The 23282-nt window shown below is 44.2% G+C and overlaps 1 protein-coding gene across 8 annotated transcripts in view; it reads left to right on the plus strand.

Moving 5' to 3' along the window:
• Lilli (AF4/FMR2 family member lilliputian) overlaps positions 1–21903 on the plus strand; it is a 292861-nt gene extending 270958 nt beyond the window's left edge. For 7 of the 8 annotated variants that reach the window (XM_076426703.1, XM_076426706.1, XM_076426704.1 and 4 more), the window contains 11 exons: positions 12277–12334; positions 12620–12672; positions 13269–13779; positions 13863–14608; positions 15403–16288; positions 16942–17081; positions 17563–17757; positions 17859–17936; positions 18007–18103; positions 18226–18520; positions 19100–21903. In XM_076426703.1, the coding sequence (XP_076282818.1) occupies positions 12277–12334; positions 12620–12672; positions 13269–13779; positions 13863–14608; positions 15403–16288; positions 16942–17081; positions 17563–17757; positions 17859–17936; positions 18007–18103; positions 18226–18520; positions 19100–19209 (3169 nt within the window). In that variant the 3' untranslated portion in view covers positions 19210–21903. The remainder of the gene's footprint in view (positions 1–12276; positions 12335–12619; positions 12673–13268; positions 13780–13862; positions 14609–15402; positions 16289–16941; positions 17082–17562; positions 17758–17858; positions 17937–18006; positions 18104–18225; positions 18521–19099) is intronic. The other variant, XM_076426705.1, reaches the window with a different exon arrangement.
• Positions 21904–23282: the final 1379 nt, after the last annotated feature.

Here is a 23282-nt window from a genome sequence, read left to right on the forward strand (position 1 = left end):
CTTTTACTTACTACTTTACGATCGCTATTTAATCTGGATTTTCACGACGCAACGTACATCGTAGAGGATGAGTTACGAGAGTAGAGGAATCGGATGTTGTGTGCGGAAAGGGATGATATCGCGTGGAAATTATACGCCGATTAACTTGCTGATTGAAGTCCTTTGTGATCTCTATTTGCCAATAATTGTTTGTATAATTGGGCAGAATTCCGTGTAGCTTCGTTTCCTGTGATTGTGATTGGGACTTAATTTATAACGATGCAGCCGTTGTTTCTTTGCCTGTTTGTTCGTCCGTTTTACTGTTTTTCGGTGGCGATACTGTTCCGAGTTGAATTTTATTAGGTTGGAGGGAAATTTTCTAAAGAAAACATTTGAATCAATTTATAAAAATACTTGTATACGTGTTTCTCATTTACAAGCAAAATTACCTGCTTATTTAAGATACGACAGAACTTTCTCCATCCGGAATCCACTTTTTAGAACATACTGCTCGGGGGCACAATGGTTTCGTCTCGGTAGGTGGTGAGAATAGCCTAGTGTGCGACGCAACAAGAGCTATCCTGCCACGAAGAGGATCCAGAAGCCAATGAAAATGCCTGGCAAAGTCACGTAGCTGATCGTAGTCGCTTATTTCACAGAATCGCGCCGCGTCGTCAATTGATCGTCGGACAGCTGCATCCGTCTCCGGGCGAGAACTCGTAGCCGAGCGAACAGGAAGAAGCTTTTACCTCCGATCAGTCAGGATGTGCCGCGGCTTTCCACGGTGTTAACTAAGTCGTGGATTAAGTCGGATCAGGGGATCGTTGATCGAGGAGACCACCACCTCTGGAGTCTGCTGTCCCAGGCATCCTCCGTTTGCTCGTTCTTAACTGGTTTCCCGGCTTCGCTCCGTTTCAAACGACCCCGAGGAGAGATGGAGGAATCTCGTTATCCTCGCCGCGATTTTCCCTCTCCGATCGGACTCTCTATAGATTCGGCAGTTCTTTCGATCTTGACAGGATCGGGAAGGTGTGGGGCGACAAAGGAGCTATAGATCCGAGAGTCTCTCGATGCTCATCTCGTTCCCCCGCGGCTATAGTCATCGCCGTTAAATCGGCGAGATCGGCCAGGCAATTTCACTCGGACAACCGTGTCGTTATTCAATTGATCTCGATCCGTTCTCACGGAATCGAGGCGACGATACGCGCCGCGATTAGGCCAACTCGCGTGAAACAAGGGATCTTTTAACTCTGAGTGCAGCGATCGGTTCTTCCGGAGTTCGGAGACGATTCGTGGCGTTGTTGGCACACTCGATAATTTTTTTTAAATTATTTCAGCGCCCATTGATCCTCCCATCTCGTTTAAGGGGGTAGTATCGTTTCCAGGATTGCAAGGGTGCGGGAGGCGCCTTCTCATTTCTCGTTAATGCAAAGATGGGGGTTTTCAGTAGTCAAAAGCGCTAGATAAAAGATCAATCTAGGCCGCAGGCGCCCCCAAATTTCATATTTTTACGTTGACGAGGTATGATTTGCATTATTCGGAAGCATAAAACTGCGCATGTATGTAGCTATTTTTATAAAGCTGCAAATTAATGTTATTTTCATCTAGCGCTTTCGACTACTGAAAATCCTCATCTTTGAAACGGGTCTACTCCCTTAATCGAACTAGCAGAAATACAAAGTCGCCTAAACAGTTCGAATAACGAAATAATGCTTCCGGCGAGCCGGATCCGTCCAAAGCTTTGAGCCCGGTAACGATAAGATACAGCAGGCAAATTTTCCACTGTGCGTCGCGAAGAATTACAGATTGATAAGCCCACTATAAATGATAAACAAGGTTAATCCGTACTGCGATGTTGCGATTAATGAACCGAGTCCCTAGCAAGATCCTGAAGATCAGAGAGACATTACCATCGACGATGTATAATCTGATTCTTACGTGAAGCACAAATTGTTTTTTAAAAATCGAGATGACGAAACGAGAGGGAGGATGAGAAGAAGTAGGCAACCACTCGAGGAAACTAATGAAATACATCGCATTATCGGTCGACAGTCCTCTTTTCCCGAGGTTTCGTTGTGGCTTTGAAGTTTTCGAATACTTTGACGGGAAATTAAGCCCCGTATTCTCTCCCAAAGGAAACGAATAATTGAGTATTATTAGATGGAGAACCGGTCGCAACAGATTCAGAACGTCGTCGTGTGCCAGTAAAATGCGAAATGGCTACCACCGAGGAGTCTGGACAACTTGTACATGCAAATGCGTACACCGTATACATATATTAGGGCACCGGAGAGGGCGTAGAAGGGCGACACCGACGCGACACCAACGGAACCAACCACACCGACTCGTTTCGGCTTAAAGGAGACATCAAACTTACCAAACCGCCCCCTTCGCTAACATTTCAACGCGTTAGAGGGTGTTTTACCTGGCCGACGAACCCGCCCACCGTCACTCTCATTCGAACACGTCGAGGGCCGTGGCTTCTATGGTTTTAACGATGCTCAAGCCCGACCGCCAGATGTATCCTAATTTAGCACCCTGCCTGCCATCCCCGCTAGAAAACCGAGCCGCTTGCCGATTTATGAGCTGACTTAAACGCTAAGGATTTGTCCGCGGTTTGCTCTTCGTGTTCCGCAATTTCAATTAGTCGTAGGGTAAACGTTCCTATTACTGCGGGTGTACAAAATGTTGTCGATTTCATTTTACAATATCTCCTTATGTTGTATTAGGTTTTTGAGGGCCATCAATTGTTTTTTTCCTACAGATATTATTATTTCATGATAAATTAGAAATGACATTAAAATATAGTACGTTCTCGGCATGATACCGCGACACACCCTCTGCGATATAACAAAAATTGAAATGTACAAGTAAACTCACTCTTCAGTAACAAACGGGGTTGAAGACTCAATAAAAGCAGTCTCGAACGTTTACGAAACAAATTTTTATCTCCTCGGTATTATTCGCTGTATCCGAACGCAGGAAGAAGCGGCCTCGCACAGACGAAGACACCCCAAGCTGTGGGCAGGAGTGAGGGGATGATGCGGAGACAGTCGAACCGCGGGGAAGAGCGTGGGATAGTAATAAGGGGTTAAAACGTGGCTCGCCAGTGGTTGAAACAGGAGAGAAGACAGAGAGAAACAGCGAGAGACAGGGTGACGGAACGCGCATCCGAGGGTGGCGTCTGCGGGGGTTAAAAACTGACAGAGACACTGAACTGTAGCGGAACGAGGAGGATCGAGGGGAATGGTGGAGAGAGGAGAGACTCAACGAGACAGTCGGAAGAGGAGAGGAAATAGGGAGGAAGGAGGGCGAGAGAGAAACACGCCGGTGTACACGCTGGAACTTCCGAAGTTATTCGCAACAGGCAGCTCAGCTAGTCTGCCTCGTGGAATTCTACGTTCCGCTCTCCCGCCCAGTCCTCTGTCTCTCTTTCTCACTCGTCTCTCTTCTCTTCTCTCTTTCACAGCCCCCCCTCGGTCTTCATTCGCCGCCTCCAACGATTCCACCGCTTGCGCTTGCACCGCTTGCACTTCCTCTCGCTCCGCTGCACCGAGCTCGCTCTATGCACCTTCCACACTTCCTCCGACCGATCGTCCCTGTTTTAATGGCCACCAGAACTCGCTGTATTGCGCTCTACAAGCGCTCAGGAATCCCTTGGAGTCCCGGAGACTGTCAGCACTTTGGCAGGAGACGTTGAACTCTGACGATACGCGCCTTGTTGGTAGACTCTGTTTTCCGAGCTGACGGTTTTTTTAGGTTCGCTCGGATTTTACAGCAATATTGTTTTTACATCGACGTGTACTTGTAGCGTCCGATCAAGTGAGATCGCAAGGCAATTGTAAGATAAAATAGAAAATTGACCCATAAGAAGGATTAAAAACGAAGAACAAGCATTTCTCACAATCTTTGAAATTTCTCTTTGCTACAAAATCTGTCGAATCATCATTGTCAGATCAGTCCAAGCTCTTCGCCAGCGCAAATCTCTTAGCACCCGGTTCCTGGACAAGCTAATCGATCATCGTCAGCGACGACGCGACGGTAGTCACGGTAGCTCGATTATTTTTGCGAAAGGTCACCGTCCCGTCTGTCGAGTGATAAATGCAAGGGTTGGCTGTCCGAGTAGACCACCCGGTACCCGTTCTCGCTTAGGTTAGCTCGGCTCCGTTTAATTATTATGCAACTTGACAACGTTGAAGGTTCGCCTCGTGTCGCCGCAATCACGGCCGTCTTCCAGCTGGAAATTGCTTCGACTGCGACAGCCGTGGCTCGCTGAAGCGATCATAGGTCTTCTCTCTCTCTCTCTCTTCGCTTTGCTAATTCCCCTTCGTCTCTCTGCTCTCTCTGGGCCCGTGAGCAGTTGGCCCGTGATTGCCCGGGACCCTTTGTAGCCCCGTGTTCCACGTCGCTCGAAGATTCTCCTCGAAGTAGCTTTGAGCGTCAAGAACACCATTTCGCGTGGGATAGACTGCGAATCTATTTGTCGATTATTAAGTCGCGCTAATTCCGCTAAGAACGCCGACTGCGATCCGCCACCTGTCACCGGAAATCGCGATCCTTTACAGAAAACCGTCTCGTTTGTTTTCATCCTGCGAGATTCAACGCTAAAACTACCGAATCCTGAAAGCATTCGTACAGCTCTTAAAAACGAATAACTCTTTCAAAATTCGACCCAACAGCTTCAGTTTCCTTGAGACGTTAGAAGGGTTAGTTCTTTTTTCAAATTTTTTTATCTGTGCCTGCAATGAAAACTTCAAACATGTATTTTGTAAATCCAAGTAATTAGTAAACCAAGGAACAATTAGTTGGAAATAATCGATGTTGCGGCGGCGACGACATCGGGGTTCGAGTATTTTTCTCGACGATTCCCTCTCTCTCCTCGGTTTCCTTCGGTTCCCGTAATTAGGTAAACCGAGCTCTAAGTGGTTCGTTTGCTTACGTGCTTCTCGAAGTTTGCCCGGTTTAATTAATTCCCGCGATGGTGGCACTTTTCGCTGCGGATCTCAGCCGAATGGCCGAGATTCCCGCGGATGAACCAGGTCGTCGAGACGGATTGGCAGGATGGAGCAGCACGTGCCAGAAGAGTAGCTAAACGAGCCTGATGGCTAATGGAACGATTGTCCCTTCGAGCTGAATGAGACTGCAACCGTTAAGCTTGTTGGGATTTCGACTTGCTTCGGAAAACGTTTATCTCCTTTGATTCTACGTTGACAATTGATGGAACGTGGGCCTGCGGGGGTTCATAAGTTGCTTTCGTATTACTTTCACAAAGCATATCTTCACGAACTGAATTACTGATGATTTCTATGAACTTGCCGTAACATTTTCTTTACAGTCGCAGCGATTAAAACGTCTTCAACCCGAAAAATGTCGTCGAAGAGAAAAGAAAAAATTTATATTTTAATGCTTAAATATCGATTACTAGACTGCGGGTGTTTATGCAATTTAAAGTTGGTTAATTTTGAAGAAAGTGGAATCAAATAGAATCTGATTGTCGCTGACAAATTCTATTGAATTTTGTGTTCTAGTATATATATTTTTCGAAAATTTTTATATTTCATCATGAGTGCGACCGGTTAAAATACGGCAAGGGATTAAAGACAACCATCCCTCACAAGGGTAGTTTTTCTTCTCAGGAAACAAATAATAAAATCATCTTCCACAACGTTTAAAACAATTCCACTTCCAACAAATAACAGTACAATCAAGAAATCCACGGAGTTCGTCCGAGTTTTTACAAATTCCTGTCGACAATGCAACATAAACGCGACACGCGAGGGGTGGTTGGGGGTGCGGAGGTGGTGCGTGTCGACATTCGCGACAAGAAAGACCGCGCATCCGGCTCCGCTGGGAACGAACGCGAAATGTTTCCGGGGTAAAAAGAAAGGGGTGGTAGGCAGGAAGAGTTGGAAAAGAGAGGAAGGGTGCTGCGGGGGTGGAAACAGGGAGGCAACCGGCCCGCGAGCCGGCTGCCCTTTCATCGAATTAAACGCTTTGACGACACGCCCGTGTAATTGCTAACGCAAAAGAGAGGAGGTTGAAAAATTGTGCGCGAGACGACGCTGCTGTCTCTCTTCCTCTCTTTTTCTGTATGTGCAAGTGTGTGTGTGTGTGTGTGTGTGTGTGTGTGTGTGTGCCGGCGCGGCGATTCGATGGAATATTTTATTCAAAGGCCGCCGACGAACGCAGGTTTCGTTGCGATCCAGAGCCCAAAGCCATCCCCACGATCTACTTTCATCGAGCGATCCTTCGCGCGTTTCGATCGGACGTTGAAAGAGATTTAGAAATGGCGGAGAATAGCCGCTTAATTAACGCGCAGGAAAATAATAACAGAGGGTGGTTTTTGCGAGACGATCTTTCAACCCCTTTGCAACAGCGTGCAGGGCGGATTCTAGGTAATTTGGGAAGTTTGTCGATGTAGAATCCTTCTGCTTCTTCAACCCTTTGTAATTCTACTTTTCTAATGTTAATATTTAACCCTCATGAAAGACTATTTATGTCTTATAGAATATGTTCAAAAAGGCTAGAACATAAAATTCGGCAGAATTTTGTACAATTTTTATTTGTTTTGAATCTACAAAGGCTGTTCCCATTCAAAATAAGATTTCATTTCATTCCACTTTTTTAAAATTTGTCTATAAAATTAGTTCGGGAAAAGTGTTTCAAACTGACACGAGGAACGGATGAGAGTTAATCGAAAGCTACTAGAGCGAGCATATCTCTTTTTAAACATTGACCGTTGTCGATTCTCGATTGTGATTTCGATGGACAGTTTCTAGAGTGTAGAACAATTTGCGACGAAATTGATGGTTACGTTTCAATCATCGTTGTAATCAGATTACACTCTGCCCAGGCGTCCCTGCCCACGGCCATCGAAAACAGGATTAACAAAATATTTTACAGGAATTGGGAACAGCTGAGAGAGAAAGGTAGAGAGACAGAGAGTGAGAGAGAGAGAGAGAGAGAGACGAATTCAAGAGTGCTTATAGCTTGGGGGAGGCTTAATCCGACCATGTGTTCAACCCCTTCACGGTGTAATTAAATGATGGGGAGCAACGAGACTCCAATTTAGACGAAGTATAATCAACAGTACAATTTGTTATTCTGTTGCGGTCCCGGGGGGGTTCAATTTTGATACAAGCTTTCCATACAATTTTTGACAATGTTTAAACTGTCTACCTCCATCAAAACAAGATTATCAAAACAATTTTTCGTCTAAAATCCTCGCGGTTTACGATCACGGAGTCCTAGAGTATTGTAACTGGGGAACGCCTAAGCTGCTAAACGACACATCGGTCTCCGGCGAGGAAAGAAAAAGAAAGTCGGCCATATTTCCCGTGATAACAGAATGATCGGCTTATTGGACGAGATCCTCGGAGCGAAGGATCATCGATATCGTTCAATCCTGGCCGTCCGAAACATTAATTCTCGCGGAAAACGGTACAGGGTAATCGCGAGTGGAATCTATTTCCATCTGTCACCGCGTTAATGCTACTCGTTCCGGCGATCGCGCGGAAAAAGGAGCAGAAACCTGTTTGCCGAGGTTTCTTCAACCTCGCCTCGCGAGATTCTCTATGTATGCTCGGGCCAGCGTACAACGGAACACACGCGCGGCCCCTCTGTGTTCGAATGAGCGAGCCGATTGCACAGGTAAACTCTGCATCGTCGTCCATTAGTCACCGGACATTCGCCAGTTTCGAGGAAATTGAAAATTTGCATGACCCGAACGGGACTCCATCGAACGATACGTTTCATTTCGGTTTTACCGATTCGATTGGTGGAAACGTTTTATTTCAATCGGGCTAATGGTACACGGATCATTTGTGCGATTCACTTTCAAAAATATTGCCAGAAATTGACAACCCTAACCCTTGTGTAGCAAATTTCTCTGAATATTAATTCTTTGCTCGGAAATGTATTAATTTACAGTCTTAAAATGAGAATACGTGCAAATATGTTAAATACAAAAGGTTTTAAGTAATCTATACGTTTTGGTTGGCTACAGAAGAGTTAAAGTTAACCCTTAGAGTCGCCACTAAACCAATTACTAAACATTTTAGTATTGTATGAGGTATTATATCAATTTCCTATCCATAAAATGAGAAAATCATACAGAATGGAATTATTCTAGGTCGGAAGAAATGTTTAATTTTCTTTTAATTTTAAATCCGAGTACCGAGCGTTGTTATTAATCCGCAGTACCCTAACACCGAAAACTGGAGTACTTGAACGAGTGTTAAGCAGTCGCAAGATAATAGGAACGTCGGCCGAATAAGCGCGAAATCAGATTACCGGTAGATTACTATAATACTACCGACAATATTCCCCAACAGTGGAACCCTCTCTCTCTATTCTCCTAATCCCCGAGACCGCATAAAATCCAAGCCATAAACCAGAAGCTACCGCGATCATCATCGAAAGTATCAGACCTCTAAACCCGCAGCCGCCGGTGCAATTTGCACCTACCGGGAATCTATGCATCTCGTATACTTCCTCCGCCGAGTATTTTACCAATTTCCTGGCGGCCGCGGCCATATCGAGAGTCCAAGCGAGTTCTGAAGTCAATCAAAACTTCTAACGCGATCTCGTTTAATAAATCAATAAAATCGGCTCGGTGCAATGTGCGCAATGCATTTCGGACAGTTTGCATTCCAAGTTGGACCGAACCCGAAATTTATGTTGCAAGAAACGAGTGCTCCAATCTAACTTTCCACACTGTATATTGTTTTTAGAGCTCTCGTTTGGCACCGAAAGAATGTCTGAATTTAACCTTCAACCACTCGCACTCCAATTTAGTCACCCAAACGTAAACAAATTTTTATTCAATGAAATAACTACTTTAATGCAAAATATTAGGTCGTTCGGTAAGTCATTTCGTTTTCTCAAGGGAAGATGAAAGCCAATTTTTTACTATTTAGAATAAGTTTCATGTCATTTTGTTCTATGATGTGTTGCGATTTTTCAGGCAACTTAAAGAACCCGTGCTCGTAGAATTTTTGTTTTTTTGGCAAAAATTTAATATAAGGTTAAGTAATAACGAATGGAAGCAATTCCATCTTTACGAAAAACAAAATTACTTTCCGAACGATCTAATAGATATTTCCTACTGTGGTCGACACCTTTGTTTATGCTTGAAACACTAAATTTAAAGTTTTGAGATTGTAAATCTCGTGGAATTAGGCGCAGCCAAAAATCCCCGCCCGTTTTAATCGTTCGGGCGCAATGGTTCATAATTATTGTGGGTCTTTATGTAAAATAAACGCTGTCAAATTTAGATTTTTGAAGATCGCGCAACCCCAGGACGGTCTTGCTCGCCACCCCGAATTTTCCTCGTGCTTTCCAAGGGTCCAGGGAGTGTATATCGCGCAGGAGCATTCTTGGTGGATCGAAATTCACGAAATACATTAAAGAGGAAGCGAATAGGCGACCTTAGGCACAGCAGACGGTTTCTCGCATCCACGAGCATCGACGAGGACGCAGGACAGCGTGTTTAGGGTCGTCGACCCTCGGCACATCCGCGTTCGGCTCTTCACGTGCTTTCCCGCTTTATCTTCCAGCTCCCCTCTCTTTCTTCTCCTTCATCCCGTCGCTGTTCCCTTCTCTCTCTCTGTTTCCCCTCTGCGCCTCGCGCAATTTATCTACCACGAACGACGTAGGGGACCGAATACCCTAAACGTAGCAAAAAGTCCTGTTTACCAATGCGTCTCGACAAAACAAAAACTGTGTACAGTTAGTTCAACTACTTCTGTTTTTGAAATTCATTCATTTTTAACGTCGGAACTAGAATTATTACTGATATATTTGATGTTTAATCTTTATTATCGATCGAAGTACATTTTAGGGGAGCAAATATGCTCAACAAATTATGTCTATGATGACGAAGACTTTTTTAACAGTTATGTAAAAGAATGAACTTCACTGATGAGAATGAAGTTTAATTGATCATTTCTGCGCTAACAAAAGCACGAATAATTGTCTGAATCACGTGAAATGAAAAGAATAGGGATGAATTTATCATCTCTCGAGTCGAGACTGTTTCCCCGACCCAATTCTGCTTCGGATAACATATTTTCATGGATTTAGGCTCTCGCGAACCTCGACCAAGGGTGACACGACCCTCGTCTTCGCTCCTCCTTTTTCGATCCTTTCTATTCGCCTATGTTTTCCTCTGTTCCTCTATATCGTTTTCTTTTTCGACCCTCGAGAGCCGTACGCGCGATTACGCCGGTCACCAACTCAAACGCGGATTGAGAGATTCGTGGCTGGACAGGATGTCGATATTTCGGTGACTCCTAAGCGATGATAAATCCAGTGATGGCCCCGTGAATGGGACGCTATTTTCGCCACCGTGAACTATTCACCGCAACCCGATTGCCCCTCGGCATTATTTTCGCGTTGCCGCCGTGGAATGGCGTTTTCTAATTTTAGCCTGTGCTCATAGTAGATTGATTATTTATTTACTATTCCCATTCTATTAAGCATATTAAGAACAGACACTCGTGTCTACGTAGCTCCTGTACCTTGCAATTCATTCAGGCAATTTTTATTTTGCGTGAAAATCCGCAGTCCATTTGTGAAGTAGATCATATTACACATGAAACGTTTATCTTTCAAGTCTTAGAAAAATCACCTAACTTGATCGTCGTTTTAAGATCCACAATATCGACGTTCCTTATTGTTCATGCAAAAATAACGTTCATTATCGTTACGAGAGATATATTCGAAAGTAACGCAAAAGCTGAAAGTCTTCGTGTTTCCGGTAACTGAACGCGTGACAGGATAACAAAGAAGGGAGGAAGAATCCGTCTACTTCGGTGGAGTAGACAGTCTTAACTAGAACGGAGAAAGGATCCGTCTACTTGTAGATGGACAGACAGCCTTAAATAGGGCGTAGCTTTCTCGAAGGGTTGCTGGAGGAATTCTTTCTGCTAAATGGGGCAAACGGTTGTATACATTCGGTAGAGAGGGTAGAACTATGAGGTGTTCAGACACTGGGAAAATCGAGGTCTAAGAAATAATTTGGAGGGAAGGAACCTCTAATGAATCCGTGGATGATTCTGAAGAATCAAGCTATCTGCTCTCACCCCTTGGTTGCACCCTTACACAACAGCTAATTTAGCAAGCCAAACAGCTTCTATAGCCACCCCTATCCTTGCTAATCAACTTCTTGAGGATTAAATACGACCCGACAGACAGCGGATTTTCATGCTAAATAATTCTTCAATTCTTACAATGTTCAAAGTGAAATGTTTGAAATTAAATGAACGACCAGACAATTCCTGTAGTAAATATTTCCATACAGTAGACATTTCATTCATACTGAAAATGTTCAAAGAAAATGTTTGAAATTAAATGAACGACCAGACAATTCCTGTAGTAAATATTTCCATACAGTAGACATTTCATTCATACTGAAAATGTTCAAAGAAAATGTTTGAAATTAAATGAACGATTAAACAATTCCTGCAAACGAACAAAAGAGGCTATTCAAATCCTCGATCGATCGCCGACTGATGCATCTTCGATTGCCGATCCACGCAGAAAGCGAGAGCGTCAGCTGGGAATGCGAGGAACAGGAACGAGGCTCGGTGACAAAGAAACCGACGGAGGAGGCGAGGCGTGCGTGAAACAGCAGTTTCAGAGATCAATGAACGATTGTTCCTGCCTCGGCTCACGTCGCTCGTGTTCTACAGGTTGCCGCGGCACGCGTTCCCTCGCCGTGCACGTTCTTCTTCTTGTTGATTCTAATCGAGAGTGCTCTGCCTCTTCTTACCCACTGGCCTCCCCTTTCCCCACCACCATCTTTTTATCCACGATTTTATACGCGGATAAGCCGTTTTTGTTTCGTAAACCGAGCCTCAGACCGACTTCAACCCTTATCCAACCAACTTGCGTCTTCAAAAAGACACATACACACAGTTGATTACTTCAACCCTTATCCAACCGACTTGTGTCTTCACGAAGGCACAATCCTACGTCTTCAGGTTAAAAAATTAATTGTCTTCGCGATAGAGTTACCGACTTCAGCCCTTAGAAATACTTTCCAGAAAATTCGGACAGTTTAAGAATTAAATTGGAGCGCAGTTTGCTCGAATCAATGCTCATTGAGGTTTATAATGGAGTAACAAATTTTGCAATATCTAAAACAAAAAACAGATGAAGGAGAAGGGTACGTTCAGAAAGCTTGCAAAATCATAGAAATGATTTATCCTTCCAAGAAGGATTTGATAAAGATTCTCTAGTTGGAAAAATTATGGAAACGTGTAACTAACAAAATGCATTTTCTTTTTGTTGCAGAGATTTGGTGGAGGGGGACCTGAGGTTGTCCGAGGACAGCGAGGATGAAACGAGCAAGGTAATCGAGTCTCTAAATTAATTAACCAGGTTCAAACTTGAGCGTATGGGCGTTTGCCACTCTGACGGCTTGGTACATCGAGCGTTCCATAGTGCAATAGTCTTATGTACGCTAATATTGTGAACTCTGTCTCTCAATCTCTTTCTCTGGTCGAATATGCTTTTGGTAATTAATACGTGACTTTGTATTGTACTATTATTGTCTGCTGTTTCAACTGTCGAAAAAGGTATGAGAAAAACAACTGTATGGGGGTAATTCGTAATCGTTATGTTCTTTTTTTCGCAGGCCACGTTGTCACGAACGACGAGGGGCAGCAGGAGTCCTGATCTCTCCGTCGAGTAAGTATCCAATCTCCTCATGGGATTATTTATTCATTTGCATTGTGAAATCCAACCCTGACATACATCTTACGACAAATGTGTCTAATTGAAAAGAATAATAAGAAGAACGGAGAAACTAAATTGAACATTCCATCCCCTAATCAATTATTAAGTTCGAGGGAAAGTTCTGTCGTATTTGAAAGAAAACATTTCAATCAACTTGTTGCCATCTTTTAAATAACCTGTCAATTCCTGTTTCCCAATGACTCGCTAGCAAAATGTGTTTTTGATTTACAAGCTAGATTACTTGTTTATTTAACACTAACCGTACCACGTCCGGTCAAGTGACCGGTTTCACATTTTGTATTTTTATCTATTGAAATTATAAAGATGCTTCCATTAGGAATTATTCAATACATTTTTTTTATTCAAGCACGTATTATCTAAAAATCTATATAAGTTCTTGTATTTTTTATATAACAATGTAGTATTAAAATACGACAGAACTATACCTCCAGCCTAATATAATAAAATCCTGTTCCAACATTACTACTGAGAATTACCAAGATTCATTTGAAAATCGTCAACCAACTAAACAATAATTTTCCCCACAGCTTGTCAGCACCGTTGATAGCGATGACACCAGCGCCTCCACCTCTGGCGCCTATGTCACCTATGGGTCTATCACCGGTGGGTCCGTTATCGCCTCCAAGACCGTTGAGTCCACCCAGACCTTCATCACCGCTGAAACAGATGACACCTCAGCGGGTGTTATCACCACCTCCGGTGAGCCCTTTACAATCAAAGGGTTCACCGAGTCCTACGATCCATCAGAGGCCACCTAGCCCACCGGGTCAAGCACCTCAGAGTTCCGGAAGCGCGAGTTCCAGTTCCGATTCCGGTTCCGAATCTGGTTCGGAGAGTAGCGACGATTCCGACGACGAGATCAGTCCCCAAACTGGCAAAGGTCCCTCGACCCCGCCCTCTATGTCACCAAAGAAGGACAACCTCATCGAGGAGCCGCCCCCTGTGATCGAGGAGTCGAAGCCGAGGTGGAATCTCAGCTCCTTCATCAACAAGACGGCCGTACCCCATGACCAGAATGCTGAGGTCAAACAGCCGCAGGTGAGTCGTCGAATTCATCGCTAGACTGTGGATGTTATGTTTACAGGATTAAATCCATCAACCATCGTAATTCATGTTCCCAGGATTGCACGAGGCGCGATGGCTCTCCAGCAGTAGTCCCGGACGCGAAGGCTCTCAGGGAGAAACCAAGCCACGACTGGAAGCTAGAAGAGGCTTTCAAAAGGACCCATACGGACTCGCTGATCACGATGATGAGTGACAGCGACCACCATTCGGACCAAGAGAAAACTCAGCCAGCGGAAGAGAGTCGTGCGCCAGAGAAACCAAAGGTGGCAGACGCCAGAAAGCGAGGACGTCCTAGGAAACCTACGAAGAGCCCGAAAGGTGGACATCGAACAGAAGAGGCATTGAAGAATGGAAAACCACGAAGCCGGACGCGACCGGTTAGCAGTCCTATGAAGAAGAAGCAGCCGATCTCGAAGGCTACGATCGCGACTAGCGATGATGGCAGTGATGACAGGTCTCAGGGTGCTTCCAGTGATTCTGATAGTGATCATCCTGCCAGGGTATCGCCTGCTGTCACTACCGTCAATGAAAAAAGGCGGCCGAGACTCAGCGGTTCTTCTAGCGAGGATGAGAATCCGGCGAATGGAAAAACGAATAGCGTTTCCGATGAGGATAATTCAAGATGGAGGAGGATGCCTCTGAAGAGGACCAAGCTGGCCGACTCTCCGAAGAAGCAGGAGAAGAAGAAGAGTCCCCCAAAACCGAAATCGAGGAGGTCCAGCTCCAGGGTCAACGCTGCTGGTTCGGATTCTGACAGCGAGTCTGAAGTTTCTGTAAGGAACAGCCGCAAACAGGTTGCTTGGTAAGGATCTGGATTCTCTTAAATAATAATTGGACAGTGGATTTTATTTTGGACACAGTGATAACATTAGAAGAATTTAAAAACACTGTTGCATTATCGGATGATTGTATAAATTCGTGGGCGATTTTCATAGATGTCTCGAACAAAAAATATTACATAGTCGCCATTCTTTTCTAATTGTACAAAAGAATGGTGACTGTATAATTGATTAACAAAGCCGTATTCTTCGAATCGGGCACGAACTTATACAATCAGCTAATGTTTTCGACCTATTAAAACAGTTATCGAATAGAAGGGTCGAGGAAGGAGGTGGAAATAACGGGGCTAGAATTAATAGCTTGGTATTTAAGCAGGAGAAAAATCCAATATCCATTTGATCGAAAATTCAAGTCTATTTTAAATTAATCTAATTAACTCGTCACCGCTTAGCATTAAGCGTAACTTGATTGTATAAAGAGAGACAGAAGCACGTCTCTTTCGCCCAAGCAAATCTAGCTTTCGAAAAGCGAGTGACTTTCACTGGTAATCAGTCGAGTTTGAAAAGCGAGAACGGTGGGGGAACGGTGACGAGGAGCCTCTATAGTCGCGAATCATTGTTATGGTTTTGGCAAGCCCGCCGCCTCTCTCTCCTCTTTCCCATATCAACTCTCGGGCGCCGCCGCGCGATCCGCAACATAAACGTGTTAAGAAAGAAAATAAATTTGAATTTCACTCTAGTCGGTTGCAAAGATCCGCTGTCCAATAATAATAGACGAGGCATTGAGAGTGATGTCTGATTCGATACCTTTTCGCAGGGTTCCTCCAAGACCGAGAGCTCCACCGACGAGGACAACATCCCCGGAGAACTCGGACAGTGACAACAGTCCAGGTCCGAAGCTTCAGGAGGAGGACGCGGGGAACGTTCAGGATAAGAAGAAGAGCGACACGTTGCGCAGGGTGTTCTCCACCTCTGTAGGTGGTGGGAAGGGTGGTGGTAAAGGCGGAAAGGGTGGTAAAGGTGGGGGAAAGTGCGGCATTTACGTGGAGGAGTACACAACATCGGCGAACACTCCGACAGGTGGCGAGAGTCCTTACAAGAGACCATCGTCGCAGGCTTCTAGCGTAATTCAGACGTTCCCTCCGTTGACGTACGTGGACGGGGTGCCTAGTTTGTTCTGCAGGATTGATCTGAGCAGGCTGCCGCACATATCGCAGCTGTCCAGGGGCCAGGAGTTCAGGGAGCGAACGGAATTGCCGGACACCAGGCCGTCCTCGAAGCAACCGGTGACCTTGACCGGTCAGGCACCAAGGCCACCGACTCCTGAAGAAGGCGAGATCGTTGATACACCGCCTCCTCAGCAACTGCCTCCAGATACCAGGATACACGGCGACGTGATCGCCGACAACGATCATAAGAATCGTGCTGTGATCAAGGGCGAACCGATCGCGGACTCGAAGACCGGCATCGGCGGTGTGGTCGTCGGTGCTAGTGGTGGTGCTAGTGCGAGTGGTAGTGGTGCTAGTGCGGCGGGTAGCGCGCCCAAGAGGAAACGTAATCCGAGTTGTAGTTCTGTGTCCAGTTTGAGTACTGTGTGTGCCGCGGAGTCGAAGGCCAAGGGCTCGGCCGAGCACAAGGAGAAGAAGAAGAGGAAGAGGAAACACGCTGACATCGAGGCTGTCGCTTCCAGGCCGTCTAGTCAGGTGAGCTGGGCTCCTTTGATTTTAAAGAAAGATTCCGTTGATCTTTTAGTAGATAATACAATGAATAAATGATATACAGAGATGAAAAGGTGGAGAGCAGGACAGGAGCCTTCGTATCTGCAAGAAATACTGTTCCCCTCTTTAACGTCACGCTTATCAGTCTCCATAAGCGCGTGTCTCCATTCCCACAATCCCCACAATCCCACGATTCCATCCACTACTATGCAGAATTTGAAGAAATGAAGAAGTGACGAACAAGGGAGGCATAGCGAGACGTTAAAGAACAGTGGAAACTATTTTCTTTTCGTTCTCATTGGCTGGTAACTCATTGTTATCTTGGAGGCGGATATTAAATAGTTCTCACTGCTCTCTAGCGTCGCACTGGCTTTGTCGTTCAATTGCATCAGCCCATTTGAATCGTTAGGACCGATCAAACGTAATTATCACCAATTTTCTGTTTGTGTATTTAATTAGAAAAATTCCGAAACGGAAGAAGTTTCGTATTTCAGTGATTTGCACGTTGCGGTACATATTGTTGTCTAGAAAATTGCAAGCGTGTGCACAGGTTAATGATGCAAATGGGTTATTAAAATCTGAATGTACACTTGATACCGTCGACCGTAACAGAACTAACGTAACCGTTCCTCACACAGCAGAGTGGTATACAACCAACGAACCACGAGCGGGAAGAGAAACCTGACACTAGTCTCTTGCCTCCACCGCCTCCGCCTCAACGCGTCTATTATTCCTACTTCAACCCTCAAAATGAAGTCATGGAGGATCAGGATAGGTGGTGAGTCTCGTCTTCTTCTGTCCAAACCGTGGTTTACCATCTCTGTTCGGCTGTCAACCCCTATCCCGCTCGTTCTCTGTCATAGCGAGTCTAGACAAGAATATCTTCCCTTATTTGCATTCAAAAATGATCGAACGTGTACGAACACTTCTTCAACATTGAAAAATAATCACTAGACTGCGAATTTAATGCTTTAACCCTTGTGTAGTCAACCAAAATGTATAGATTATTTAAAACCTGTCTGTATTCAACTCGTTTGCACAAATTCTAATTATAAAACTATAAATTAATATATTAGCGAGCAAAGAATGGACATTCAGAGAGAATTTCTAATATTTTTTAGTAAATTGACTACACAAGGGTTAAATTGTACGCACAAGTTGTTGTGATAAATGCATCGAATCAGGAAGCTAGCCGCCATGGCAAACCTCCGACGCTGAGGACGCGTAGATAATTATTATCTACCGTTAATGTTCGACAGGGACCAGAACCAGTACCTGATGGAAGCGAAACGGCTGAAGCACAGCGCCGACAAGGAGTGCGAGCTCACAGCGCAGGGGATGCTCTACCTGGAAGCAGTTCTCTGTTTCCTGTTGACGGGGAACGCGATGGAGTCGGATCCCGTTACGGAGAGGGCGTCGTTCACCATGTACAAGGATACTCTGAGCCTCATCAAGTGAGTAGATCTCTAATTAACCATGAGACCAAGCTCCCTAGGAGAGTTCTTTCTAATTAAACCGATCTCCGATTTCTCTACGTGTCTTCTTCTTCGTCCAGGTACATCTCGTCGAAATTCAAGAGCCAGCAGAACAACTCGCCCGAGAGCAGTATACACAATAAGCTGGCCATTCTAAGGCGAGTACTATATCCCCATTCTCTGTCTAACGATTTATACGACCCCTCTAACTTTCACGTGTTCTTACAGCCTCTTTTGCCAGTCCCTCATCTACTTGAAACTGTTCCATATGCATAAACCGGAAGTCAAACAGACCCAGAAGCTTCTGACGGAGTACCATCAGAAGGTAAGATCTTCGTTCCGCATCAGGGTAAGGCTCTTCAGCGTCAGAACGGACAATGTCCTTTCTATGGTTCTTGTGTTTGAGGTAGGGGATTTATCGTGTGGTTCTGTTTTGTGATTTTTCAGCAAGCAGCTCAGGCGACACCTGTGCAACCAGAGGGCCAAGGGACGCCGTCTCTGTCACCGACACCTTCGCCAGCTGGGTCTGTAGGCTCTGTTGGCAGCCAAAGTTCTGGGTACAGCAGCGGAGAATTGGCGAACCGAGGGGCTGCTTCCGGTCAAGCACAGGCAGCCCCGTACGTCAGCGTCCCCTTCGGTGTCTACAACGCCATGGCCAAGCAAAACTATCAGTTCAATTTGATGTTAAACGGCCATGAACTGTGGGACCAGGCGCATGCTCTGGTGACGGATAAGCATAGAGGTGAATTGATTTTTAATTACGCTGTACAACACCGAATTTGTTCAGAAATCAATGTTGCCTGATTCTTGTAGAGTTTGGCATTCGGAAACCAAATCACAAGCTGTCAATCACCATTTTCTTGACCAGAAATGTCTGTAGAATTTAATGCTGTATAGTAACTTCCGGCTATTGGGTTGGCAAATAAGTTCGTTCGGTTTTTGTGATTTATTCCACTCTAAAAAACCGAACGAACTTATTTGCCAACCTGATAGATAGAGGATTTTTCACATAAAGACAAAAATAGAGCGTATAAAGTACCCGCGTCAGCTCTTTTTGAAACTTTAACAAGCATTTACAATTATTAGAAAGTACAAAAAAATATAATTGACTATGTAGATATATAGAGGAGAGTCCCCTCTAGCTTTTCACTCAAACCTGAACTGTCTTTAATGTTTAGTTCTCGCGTGACACCTCATTTTTCATCAAAATCATGCATTATTACAAAAATCAATGGTTTTCGAAAACGTTGTATGACAGAGTAATTTTACTTCCTTGAATATTTCTTTTCGGAGCTTGAATATTTCTTTTCGATTTTTCCAGACTTCTTCATCGAGCTTGACGAGAAGCTAGGACCCCTGACCCTGAAGAGTTCTCTGCGGGACCTGGTGCGCTACGTTCAAGCCGGCATAAAGAAGCTTCGTGATCTCTGACCACAGTGGCACAGCCCCCGACCACCCACCCCCAACTACATAACTTCTCTGCCGCAGAACATGGCCACGTATCCAACGATGTTCACGTAAAACCGATCGCAAGAAAGAAAGAAAGAAAGGACAGTGTTATCGCGGGGCTTAAAACGCGGTGCGAGTTACCAGAGAGATTGATGTGCTAGAGAAGAGAAAATTCCTCCAGTGAAGAGAGAGAAGAACAAGAAGAACCATAAACAAATCAGAAGGAGTAGAAGAAGTCGAGCGTCATCGCCCTCGGCAGTCAAGGGCTGTTGGGGTGAGGACAGGGGATTCGGTGGTCACGGGGTAGAGTATTCGGTCGCGAGAAGGATCGCGCGCGCGTTGAGAGTCCCTCTCTCAATCTACCAAGTCTGTTGAACAGCAGAGCTCATCATCGTGCTCTTCGAGTAGTAATTCAAACGACCGAACAACTCCCTGAAAGTTCTTTAAAGAACTTGAACAACTGGAAGAGATTCTTCTTGTGTCACGTTATTTTTCAAGAAGAGGAGACACCCCGGTCGACGACCCTGAAGACGACACTGAAGAGCAACGAACACGCGAAGACACGAAGAGGATCAACAAAGTGAGTTCGACCGGAGAAGAAATAGTTTTCTCATGTTCCTCAGTTTGCAAAAATTAACAACGGATCGGAGAAGAGTATATGTCAACGATGCGAGTGTATCATTACGAGGGGATGGAAGAGGATAAAGGGGAAGAAGAAGAAGAAGTGCCACAGAAGCGCCCGTGTGTTCTCGCTTCACGGTGCGCCGAAGCCGACGTTACCTGAAGCATGAGTCTCGTCTCGGCGATTCGAGTGCGACGAATACACAATGGATATATAAATATATACATAATATGCATATAGTTTATTACCTATATAAATATATAAATAATTATAAATATATAAATATATATATATTTAATAACGAAGAGAGAGAACCAACGCGTGAACGCATTCAACCGCGTTTTTCGTTTTTAGCTGAAAACAAACACATTGAGAAGTAAGCAAGAAAATAAATTGGAAAGAATGTGGGGTGGGGGAGGAAAAGAGAGGGACAGAGGGAGAGAAAAATTGAAAGGAGCGGAGAGAGACGCGCTAGGCGCGCGAGCAACAAGATCAACCGTCGATCACAATCGACGACACTATTAACAAAAATATTCTATAAATATTTATATATATATATATATAAATTATAAATATATTCACCGAGTGTCCAAGAAGGATGCTAGGCTCTTTTGTAGATAGGTTACGGAATAAAAAGGGGGGAGGGGGGCCGGATAGAGAAGAGGGGGGCAGAAAAAACGGTGACGTTTTTTTAGATTAGACAGACTACGCAACAAGGATGAACAGATATGATGAAGAGAGCACGCGGAACGGTGGAGACAGAGGGGAGGAATACACCCAATACATATTATTTACATTACTTAGCGTTTAAACAAGGGGAAATAAAGTAGAGGTTCTAGCGAGGAGATGCACGAAATAAGAAAATAAAAAAGAATATTCAGATAATTATAACGTATAGCGCATTACCACACACACGAACACGGTACAGACTAAAAACGACATACGAGTATACATACACAGACACACGCGTACAGACACGAAGTTTAATACGTATCGCGATTACAGTAAGACGAGAGGGATGAATGGCAAGCAAGAGGGGAAGCAAAGAGAGAAAGCGACGACAGACATACTAAACCTGGCAGATATCGTTTCATTGAATAAATTAAATGTTTGCGTAATTATTTAAAACTAAACTTACTGGAACTAACTGAAGAATGCATGCGCAGAAAATTGTGAAGTGAATTTCCCTATTGAAACATCTGTTGTAATAAACATTGCCGAAATTCTGATTACATTCAATGTTGTTGTTTTTACAAGGCAACATTTGTCAGTTAGTTTTAGGGGTTGGTGCGTTTAATGTTAAGGGCACAGGCAATGATGAAGAAATCAAAGTAAATCAATTCACGAACACTTCCACTATTCTCCGAATAAAATTCATCCACAATAAAATGTTTGATTCTCAAGAGCGTTGTCTATCGAGTCAATCGTTCAGTAATCGTATTCGTGAAATGCGGAGGTGAAACATCAAAAGAAAATGAAAGGATTAAACAATGATGAGAATGATTGTTTTACATAAAGATCCGCAATCTAGACTGGTTTTGATGGAATATCTTCTGCCAGGGATGGTATACGACACACGAGAAGGAGAAACAAGACGATAAGGGATGCAAATAACAATTAAATACCTAAAGGACCGTGCGCCCTCCTTGAGGAGGTTCGCGATCGCTAAATCGACGAAAACAAAGATAGAAGCGTAAACGGATAAGCGAGTTGCTCATGTGTATATTTTTGTAAATAGGTATTTGCGAGTGCCGCCGCCTTGAGGGCGGCCCGACGTCGCGACACCGCGCGTCTGGCCGGCCCGCCCCAATTTTTGCTACCACAAATCTTATCGAGAATCAGGAAATTTCTGGTAAAAAAGCGTAAGAAGAATAAAAAAGATATTTAAGTAATAAAGAGATGAAGAAGAAAAAAAATATACTAACACGGTACAGTTTAACGACGTTTCACTCACGGAGAGACACTTTTACCGTCTTGTATAATGGTTCTTTTTACTTTCGACGATGCGCGTGTAGAACGAAAACCAACAACAACAACTAAAAAAAGAAACAAAACGAAAAATGAGAAAATAGGAAAGAAGAACAACACGATGAAAGGTTCAGTTTGCGTTCTTTCTCTCTTTTTCCGTACACGTATACCGTTACGTTTTTTTTTTTTGGTTCTTGGTCGCAACACCAGATTCAACAGACTTTCTCTCGATATTCTTTTCGTTCGCTCGTCTACTATTCTTCCGCTTTCTTTTTTGCGTTACACGCTTTTCCGTTCTCGCGGCCTTTCTCGTTAATTTCGCCGACGAATGGTTGAAGCGAGAGAGAATGATTACGTGGGCTCGACTGATCGAGGACGTTTATGGGTTCTCGAAACTGCCGAGGGAGCGATGAGATTAATGTATACGAGGCACGAGAGTTGGGATGATCTTTTTCCGAAAGTGGATTTGGTGAGAACGAGAGTGAGAGGAGAGTGTTGTAGAAGCGGCTCGAAATTGTTTAAACGTGGTTGGTATATTGTACTCGTTGTAACACGAATATTGGAATTTCTAAAAGGAATTTGTTCAATATTGTTGTGATAGGGTGAATAGCAGGAACACCAATTGTGTATGTGTTGAATTAGGTGTTCCCTCTTTTAAAAATACAATATATAGATTTTTGTGGCCTAGTTTGTAGCAAGTAATCGAAAGGCTACACCACACTTCGAGAAAGATACCGAACTTGTTGCCACGGTTTTATAAATATTTTATCAGAGAACCTTCATTTTGATTACAAATTCAGAACACATCGCGTCAATGTTATTTTTCTTGTGTTAAACGAATTGTTTTAAATTAATGCATGATAGTGGTCAAATTTACAATTTTTTATTATAATCGATAACCACGATCAAAGTTGTTAAGAAAAGCATGATTCTAACACTATAGTGACTGACTAGAGCCGACTTCTACACTCTCCCCACGATCGCCAAGAGAATTGTTTAGTACCACCGAGAACATCATTTACTATCACCGGGCCGGTTGGACGAGACCCCGCGGGCCCATAGAGTTACTCTAATCGCGGTCCAATGGTTCACGGGATACAATTTTCTACCTCGTGTGCGAACAGACACACACACACGTGCACAAAGTGGCTGAACGAGGATTTGAAGTGAGAGAGAAAGAATAAAAAAGAATAGTATAAAAGCTCGGAAGAAAGAAGAAGAAGAAGAAACAGAAAAGTCTATTAAAAAAGAAAGTTTTGATATTTTCGAGACACATATTTATAGCGGATACGTATAAATATCAGGCCTCGGGTCTCGTCCGCCGTTGTCCCGGCGATATTATGGTTGTCGATCGCGTGTCCCCCACGATCCTGTTACGAGAAAGCAACGTGTCTGTGTGCGATCAGCTGTGTCACCGATTCGACAACCGTGTGCACGTTTAATTAATTTTCATATTTTGGTCTCT

Source organism: Lasioglossum baleicum, chromosome 6 (assembly GCF_051020765.1).
Source record: "Lasioglossum baleicum chromosome 6, iyLasBale1, whole genome shotgun sequence".
NCBI lineage: Eukaryota > Metazoa > Arthropoda > Insecta > Hymenoptera > Halictidae > Lasioglossum > Lasioglossum baleicum.